Source organism: Chrysochloris asiatica, unplaced genomic scaffold (assembly GCF_000296735.1).
Source record: "Chrysochloris asiatica unplaced genomic scaffold, ChrAsi1.0 scaffold00123, whole genome shotgun sequence".
Taxonomy (NCBI): Eukaryota; Metazoa; Chordata; class Mammalia; order Afrosoricida; family Chrysochloridae; genus Chrysochloris; species Chrysochloris asiatica.
In genome coordinates this window covers 5,199,192-5,208,725 of record NW_006408641.1, presented here as the reverse complement: position 1 = coordinate 5,208,725, position 9,534 = coordinate 5,199,192, and the positions used below count along the sequence as shown (strand labels likewise).

The following is a 9,534-nucleotide window of genomic DNA, read 5'->3' as shown; positions in this document are numbered from 1 at the left end:
ATGTCTTTGCAGTCTGACGCATTAGCCCACAGCACCACACCAGGATACTAACTATAAAATTGGCAGTTCAAACTTACCAGCTGGTTCCTGGGAGAACGATGAGGTTATCTGCTCTTCTAAAGATGAACAGAGTTGCTGAATTGGAATTGACTCAGTAATAGAGGATTTGGGTTTTAGGTTTTGGTTAAATACTTCAATAAATTAATCCTTACAGCAATTTGTATTTTACAAGTGGAAAGCAACTTTCCCACACAGGGCAACCTTTTCAAGATTAAATTATTTTCTGCTTTGAAATTTTTGTTGAAACCCTGTGTTTTCAATAAAGGAAGACATTTTGAATAAATTATTTTTTAAAATGAGGTAATACAGATTTTCATACAATTACTGGTTTGCATATGTCCTGAGAGATCTCAGGTGCTGAGTTTAGTGGGGTGAGGATTGTTAATTTAGATTCGTGTAATTACACATGCTCCCATAAGATGGCAGCATACACTCAGAATGGAATAGCACCTTCCCACTAAACCCCAGGAGGAAAAATGGAGGTGGGTACTTTATGTTTCAGAAAGGGTTTAAATTAACTTGCTCCATATTAGACAGCTAGTAAGTAATGGAGCAAGCACTAGAACCCTGGTCTCCTTGACTACATGTATTCTTTCAGTAACATTGATTGAGCGTATAACAGTGTGCCAGTTCATGTTCAAGAGCTGAGTTGACATCATTGACTTTCTCGGATCCTTATTTTAATCCACCAAGTTATACTGTTGAGTCCAGACTTTAGGTGGGATTTGTGCCAGACCTTGAAGAGCAGAAGATACACTTGCATAGTAGAGCTCATGGAAAAGAAGACATTGGAGGTGTCACTGGAGAAAACATTACTTCCTCAGCTAACTTTCCTACAAGCAGATGTGCTTTTCTCTATAGAAATGATTGCCATCCATTCATCTTGCATCATTTCCTTCATTTAGTATCTGGGTGGTGGTGGTGGTTATGTGCCGTGGAGTCAGTTCCAACTCGTAGTGACCCTGTACAGGGTTTCCAAGGCTGTGAATCTTTACAGGAGCAGAAAGCCTCATCTTTCTCCCACAGAACAGCAGGAGCTTTATTTTATTTCTGTGTTGTTGTTGTTTTATTTATGTGGGAATTTTTTTAAAGATATATTTACCCCAGTAAACCCTGGACCACAAGGTCAGTTTGAACCACAAGGCCAGCGGTTCAAATCTACCAGCTGCTCCTTGGAAACCCTACACAGCGTTGATACGAGTCAGAAGCAACTCGACAGCACTTAACCAACAACAACTTCAGTTATAAGAAGTTTTTCTTCATGGACTCCTTCAGGACATTCCTCTTGGTTGTGAAATAATCTTTGGAGCCCTCTAAGCAAAGTTAGAGTTTATTCAATGGTCTCTAAGTTGTTATGGTTGTCTCAAAGGGAGGAGTTAGAGATGGGCTTGGCCTGTGGAGCAGGAGCCATTGAGACCATTGGGAGCAACTGAGGGAATGTTGCTTCCTGCTAAGTTGGGTGTGGGCTGGCCCACTGGAGCTTTTGAGTATAAAACGCCAAATTGGTAGAGTCCTGGTGTGGTGCTATAGGATAAGTACTGGACTGCTGCCCACTAGGTCAGTGGTTCAGACCCACCAGCTGCTCCTTAGAAACCCTACATGAGATCTCTGTGAGTCGGAAGCAAGTCGAGGCACATAACAACATCATATTGCTGCCTGCTCCGTTATTTCATAAAAGACTTGTCTGTCATAATTGGGAAGGCAGAAACCAGGGATTTGTTGAAGGTATCACTGTGGTGCTGTGCTCCTCTGCTTCCCTTCCCAGCCATTTGGAATGTGGACTCAGAAAAACTTCTCTGACAGGTGAACCTGACTAGTAACCAGACTTGCACATTAGGCATCTCTCTGTGACTTTCGTAATGTGAGAGTCTCTGCTCTACAAAAATCGGTTGCTTTTGAGTTGACTTAGACTCATGGCAACCCCGTGTGTTGGAGTAGAAGTGAGCTCCATAGGGTTTTCTTGATTGTATTTTTTTATGGAAGCCGATTGCCAGGTCTTTCTTACGTCTTCATTGGTTGGGCTCAGTGTTGCACACTGCTCCTCTAAAAGAGTCACTTTAATGTTTCAACCTCGCTCATGTATATACTCTTTAGTATTTGCTGAGACAGATGATCACCATTCACCATGAAGGGTGATGAAAATGCAGGTATAAAACATCTTGCAGAATCAGTTCTGGGGTCATGATGACTCCACCATTTATATAACCTTTGTAACCATGGACAAGTTATGTAACCACTGTGCTTAAGTTTCATCATCTATAGACAATAAATAAGGAAAACTACCTTGTAGATATAAGAAATGGAACGGCACGTGCAGAACTGTCCATGCTTGCTACATATCTGTTGTTATTAAATGTGGCCAAGTAGATTCCGACTCATAGCGGTTTCCAGGGAGTGGCTGGTAAGTTTGAACCGTTGGCCAGGACTACAGCATACAATAAATGATACACATTACTATTGCTGCCACTATTAATAGCAAAAGGATAGATTGATTTTGAATGCATATTTTGTATGTAATTATGTGTAAATACGGTGCCTTTTTATTACTTTCAGACTTTAAATTGTTGGTAATATGTTGCCAAGGCATTATCTTTGCAGAATTAGAAGAATAAAATGAGCTAGAAACTGGGAGGATCCTTCAAGACCTAGTAGTCCAACCCTCATCTGACAGATAGGGAAACTGAGGCACATCGAGTGGAAGAGTCTTTCCCAAGGTCATGCAGCTGATCATTGGCAAGGATAGACATCAGTGTTCTGACTCCTATTGCTTTCAAGGGTTACTTAGCAATTGTTCTTTATTATTGGCCTAGAAACCTCAGACATTTAGATCCCCATTGCTCAGGCAAACTGTTGTCATAATCCATGTGACAGCCTAGATTGTATGTTGAGTCTTGTGAGCAAGGGCTCAGCTGAAATAGCCAGTGGGTGATGAGGATGCCCACCAGGGGCAAGTTATTGTAGTGGAGAAGATAGGGGACCTAGGGTGAGACCTGATACTGTCCTAGGAACTTGGACAGACTATTTAACTTCTGATATTAAAGGAGTCCTGGTGTGGCACTGTGGGTTAATGCACCAGACTGCAAAGCCGTTAGAACTGCAAGGTCAGTGATTCAAGCTCACCAGCTGCTCCTCGGAAACCCTTTACAGGGTCACTATGGGTCAGAACCGACTCAATGGCACTTAACAACAACAACAACATTAAAGTGGTGATCATGGCTTCTGTCTGTTCTCTGCCTCATTGTATGATTATAAAAATGCAAAAGGTGAGATGCTGTTTTAAAGTATAAGGTATAATTACATAAATGCCAACAGTGTCATTGTTTGGCAGAATAAAAGGACCTTTTAGTTGTTGGTTTCAATATGCTATTGTTGTGAGTCAGTCTTTTTTTAGAAGACTCCATTTTCCTGCCTTAAATTATTAACTGTCGTGCTAACTAGGGAAGATAGCAGTTTAAGCACAATTATATAGTATTGCTATAGCAATATGGCTCAGTGGAAATGAAATCATATGTAGTAATTGACGTCATGTGAGTTCATTATATTTTTTTCTATATAAAGCTGTTTTATGGCATTTTTAGCTTCATTTTATTGTGGGTACTGGCAGCAAACTAGGGATAATTTATGGCAGCACCTTGTACAGACAACCGTCTAACATCATCCCAGCATTATCTCAGACCTATCCCTTTTTCACAAAATTGAGATTCTGTTATGGGTTAACAAAAGAATGTTTTGCTGTCTGCTTGAAACCTTTCTTTATAAAAAGTAAAATAATGATGAGGTTACACAGAATTCTCAAGAACGAATAGTTCTAGTTAGAAAGCCATGTCACTGTCTGGAGGAAGCTGGTGTTTAATGCTTGCCATTGTAACATCTGTTTAGAGATTAGATGTGATCGGCTCTGGTTTTGAGAAAAAAAGATCAAGGAACGAACAGTCATACTTTGTGGAAGAACTGATATCTTTATAATGTTGAGTCTTTGAGAAACACATCTGTGTGTTTATTCAAGTCTTTTTTATTTAATAAAGCTTTCCAGGAAAAAGATGTTTTCCGTAGTCACTAACATATCTACAGTTTTCTACGACCACGAGCAGTGGTGTTGAACTACAGATCAGTTCAACAATAAAACCAGTTCAATAGTCACAGATAAACACATTAATTCAAAAACCCTAAAAATAACAAATCCTTAAAGGACAACTGAGATTTCAGTTCTGTTAGCTCTATCTAACTACTTACAAAGAGAAGATACATAAACTCTTCAGAGATACATACCTTTTTTTTTTTTTAAGTTTTTATTGTGACTTGAGTGAAGTTTACATGGAAAAACATCTGCTTTGTACTCATCATATCATATTTTGTTTCATTGCAATTATTACAATCGCCTCCATTTATGATCATTTAACAGTATTTGCTTCTAGTCTCTCTCTTTTTTTTTTTTGTATGTCCACAAAAACACTCTGGAATACATAATCATTTAAACAATCAAAGGGTACATTCTGGCTGCCAGCACACAACCTTTCTCTTAATATAAGCCTAGAGTCCTCAACTGCTCTTATCTATCCATGTCATCATCTCTGCCTCCATCTCTGGTGACACTGCTCTCTCTGGTTAGAGGGTCCCGCTTGTGTTCTTCTCTCTTGATGGTCCTAGGGTCCTCTGTTCCTGGAATGTAAGATTAACTACTCTCCCCTTTATGTTACAAAACTTCTACCTTTACAGTTGTGACAAGGTACATAATCATTTTTAAAAACATGTTTTGAGGTTTCTTTTCAGGTAATCAGAACTTTAAATTGTGATAGAGTCTCAACCATTAAGGAACATCTGAGAATAAACTTTTAAAAAGCCAAAAGATGGCAGCTAGCGGTTAATAACTCTATCTTTTCATGAAAACATAAAATATACTACACATTTTCACTGTTTTTAAAATGTATTAGCGTAAGATTTAGTTGTAAATATAGAGGCAACTATATATTTTGTGGAAGTCACATTGTGAAGTTATATGTATATATTGTTAGTAAGTGCCGTCGAGTTGATTCTGACCCATAGCGACCCTGCATAGGGTTTCCAAGGAGCAGCTGGTGAGCTTAAACCACTGAAATGACTTTGCAGTCTGACGCGTTAACTCACAGCACCACACATTGTACACTGTCGTTGTTGTTAGTACCACTGAGTTGATTCCAACTCATCACGACCCTGTATAGGGTTTCCAGGAGCCTGGTGAGTTTGAACTGCCACCCTTACAATTCAGACTGATCCATGGTCAAGTGCTTGCCCTGTAGTGCCACACCAGGACTCTTAAATACACTAGGGGCTTCAAAAAATTTGAGAACAAATGAAATTAAAAGACGATGGAATTTTCCCACAAATTTTTTTTAAAAGCCACCTCATATAGCATATGGAGTCCTGGTGTGGCACTGTGGGTTAATGTGCCAGATGCAAAGCCATTTGAACTGCAAGGTCAGCAGTTCAAGCTCACCAGCTACTCCTCGGAAACCCTATACAGAGTCGCTATGAGTCAGAACCAACTCAATTGCACTTTACAACAATATATCATCTATATAGGGAGTTCTGGAGCGGGGCTATAGGATAACCGCTGGTTGATGGTTCAAAGCCTTGAGCTGCTCTTTGGAAATCCTATATAGGGTTGCTATGAGTCAGAACCGACTTAACAACAACAGCATAGCTATAAAGCTCCTAGAAAAGTATATGTTGTGTAGCAGGCACATGGCCGAGCAACATTTTGTTCTGTTAAATATATGCTCCCTATGGGCCGGAACCTTTTCAGCGGCTCCTAACAACAGGTGTTCAGTAAACGTCGGACTTGATCTGCAGATAACTTATTTGATTGCTGAGCTATAAAGTCAGATAACATCTTGTTGTTGTTGTTGGTAAGTGCCGTCGAGTCGGTTCCGACCCATAGCGACCCTGTCTAGGATTTCCGAGGAGCAGCTGGTGAGCTTGAACTGCCGACCTTGCAGTTCAAACAGCTTTGCAGTCTGGCGTATTAACCCAGAGCGCCACTCCAGGACTCCAGATAACATCTTAGAGCCAAATAATTCCACTTTCTCAGAGCCAGTGGTAGTGTAGTGGTAGAATATCTGTATATTCTGTATATCTGTATGTAAGTGGCCCAGTGACCACTTTCAGCTGCAGTACATTCTCAGGGGTCTGAGTGCAAGTAGGCAGCTGTTTTACCTGCTAGGGAGAGAACTTTTTGATATTCTGGTATTGCTTGTATAATTTAAGTAAAGAAAACAAAAGCTGAAGGAGAGAGCTTTCTAAAGCTTTTGTTTCAAGTGTCCACTGTAGAAATCTGGTATCTGTTGTCACGTGTGTGAAATTGTGGGGATGGCCACCCAGCAAGCACACTGACAGTGTCACCTTGCTAGGCTGGCTAGCTACTTTTATGACTTACTCTATTCGTTTCTGTATTGTTTGATGTTCTGTCAGTGCACACATATTGGATCACAACTTCCAACATTAGATGGAAAGGCCCTCTTTTATTACGCGTATTCCCTTCAGGGTATGACCTTTTCCTGTTTCTCAGCATCTCAGCAAAGAAGGACGCATAGGCATAGCTTAGTCTTCTGAGGGTGTCTCCCTGTCACAGGTTCAGTTCTGCATTCTCTGGCACATGTTTTTACGAATGTGGCCTCTTTTTTACTGGAGCAGATGCTGTGTGTCCCCTGTCCTCTTGCTGTGGTGGAAGAACTTTCTCTGACTGACTGACTGACAGACTGCTGCATCAGCACCAGTTCATAAGGAGAGCCTCCTTACAATGGTAACATGTATCTCATCCACTTCTTAGGATGTGTACAAGCCCCGTCGGAAATATAGACGCCAACAGGGAGCAGAGGAGCTACTTGATGAAGAATCCCGAATCCATTCTACACTCTTGGAATACGGCAGGTAATGAAGGAGAACCTGTCTAGATGTTGATTTCATAAAACCCTTTGACTTTAATCTGAATGCATCTACGTTTTGGGGCCCAGAGATTTCCAACATCAGGTATTCTTCTTTCAGGTATTGGATAACTTAAGTTACTGTGGTAGCTTCCATGACAATGGTAGAGGCCTGGTCTTTGAAGTTCCTCTGTGGAAATTTGTGTGTAACTGTGGGCCTGGGCTCTGCCTTCCTTGAGGAGTCGGGCTGATAGGGCATTTGCAGAGGCTGTGGATTGTCTGCCTTTCATACCTCTGTCTTTGTTAAAACTTTCAGGTAAACTAATAGAATTGAAACAGTTATTGCTGTTTTGTTTTATGTGTTAAAGTAATGAATTTGATTTCCTTAGAGGATTGTCTTGACAAGGAAATGAAAAACTTAGGAGTTTTCACATTTCTTAAAAGTATCTCTGATTTTTTTAACAAAAACAATTCTTATTTTGATAACCCCTAACTTTTATTTTATAAAAACATCAAAGATAAACCAAACAAATTGGTTTCCCAACTGAGTTTGTTGGTTGACACTGGTATTAACTTTTGTTTGTGTCCTGCATTTTCCACTTAGGGTAAATGATACCTGGATGTGAGTATGGCTCCGTGAGCTTCTTTCTTCTGTCCTGAAAGTGGTTGCTGTGTGCTGCTTGCCTCATAATCCAACTTTTGTTGGGTGGCTGGAACTAATAGTGCTGTCATTAGCATCTTCCTAAGGGAGCATCTGATGGCTTCTCCCTCCAGAGGAAATTAGGCTTAATTCCAATTGTCCATTGACATTGTAGCCACCGTGGTTTCTTTTTGTGGAGGGATGGTTTGAAGTCAGATCCATCCTTTCTGACAAAAACTAGTTCATGTAAAAGGAAGTCAACTGGAGCAAAAGAGGAAGGAGAGTCAGAAATTGGAGGAGGGTATGGAATGTGTGGCTAGTTGCCTCCATGAACAACTGCCACCTCTGCCATGAGACACGAAGTGGTAGGTACCCGGCTGCCATTACTGAATACTTTGATCATAGATTCCATTGAATAATCTTGATCAAGAGCAGGAAAATACAGAACAGAATTTCACATTTTCATGGAGGCATGGAGGTTGGATGGACCTCCGAAACTGTTGCCCTGAGAAACACTTGTAAACTTAAGCCAAATATAGCCCCTGAATCATCTTAAAACCAAAACCCCCTGTAATTTAGCTTAACTAATAAAAAAGGTCTGCTTTCAGCAATATGCTCTTTTATTGTTATCTATATGGGATCAAATTGACAACAACAACTCGAAAGATGAGAAAATAACTTTAGAGGGCAGTGAGTTGATGTTAATGAGGAAGGGTCAACTCAACAAAGGAAGGTGAGAGTATGTGTACAACTCAAAGAACATCATCAATGTCTCTAAATTGTACACGTAGAAATGATTGAATTGACGTGTTTTTGCAGTGTATATTCTCAGTAACAACAAAATAAAATTTAAAGAAAGAAAGAAAAAAAAAGACAGCTGAGTTAATTCTTGTGCATGGCCAGCCGTGTGGCTGTCCTAACAGCTCACCAGTGACGTCTGGTGACTCAGTGCCTCCTCTGAGTCAGGCACTGTCAGGCTCAATGCAAAATGAAAATGCAGGACTCTTGTTAAAATACTAGGAATTTCAAGACGGTGACAACAACCAGAAGTAGGAATGGGGTCTGTGTACCTGGGCAAGTTGCTGGTCCTGGGCACTAAGATGGGCTCTTTCTAGGCCACCCTCAGCTGTACTGGGCAGGTGAAGCTGTGCATGTGTGGGCAGGCCAGAGCTGGAGAGCTGACCCCTGTGGGTGCCACATGTTCCAAAGACAAAGAGTACTTAGGGGAATGCTGTGGTTTTTGTGTGGCTTTTTTTTTACTAATAAGTCTCTTTTCCCCATTATCATGAAAAATCATGCATTTCTGAGGGTGGAGAGAAGTTGGAAATTCAGTAAAATAACCCACCTGACTGAGACCATGTTGGCATTATTTAAGAATTTTGTTTAGAATTTCTGAGTTTCAAATAGGGCCTTTTGCAAATTGTGTCCTAGGTGAACATTGTTCCCACCATGTGAAGGCTGGGTAAATTACACTTCCCTGCCCTTCCTCTGAGTCCTGGTGTGGTGCTGTGGGTTAATGTGCTAGACTGTACAGTCGGTTTGAACTTCAGGGTTGGTGGTTCAAGTTTACCAGTTGCTCCTTGGAAACTCTCTACAGGGTCACTATGGGTTGGAACCGACCTGACGACACTTAACAACAACAAGCCCTTCCTCTGGCTTGGCTCTCTGATATACAGGAGTGTGGCACATGTTTTGTGTGTGACTCCTCTCTAATTCGGAGTATGAGACAATAAGAGTGTGAACATCAATTTCAGATCCAACTAGTGGGTTCTGCTGATTTCCAAGCCTAAGGTAGTTGCTTGCTAACAAGGTGTTTTTTTTAAGGGAGAGACTTTTTTTTTTTGCTTTGTTTTTAGCTTTTGTGGTAGAGAATTAACTTGTGGGGATATGAGGTAATTGAGTTGGTACTGACCCATAGTGACCTTATGCACAGCA

The 9,534-nt window shown here is 40.7% G+C and overlaps 1 protein-coding gene across 1 annotated transcript in view; it reads left to right on the top strand.

Annotated features, from left to right (window-relative positions):
- The window catches only part of CCDC93 (coiled-coil domain containing 93), a 105,039-nt gene that overhangs the window by 34,563 nt on the left and 60,942 nt on the right, over positions 1–9,534 (top strand). The window contains exon 6 of the mRNA XM_006868740.1: positions 6,866–6,966. Within this exon, the coding sequence (XP_006868802.1) occupies positions 6,866–6,966 (101 nt within the window). The remainder of the gene's footprint in view (positions 1–6,865; positions 6,967–9,534) is intronic.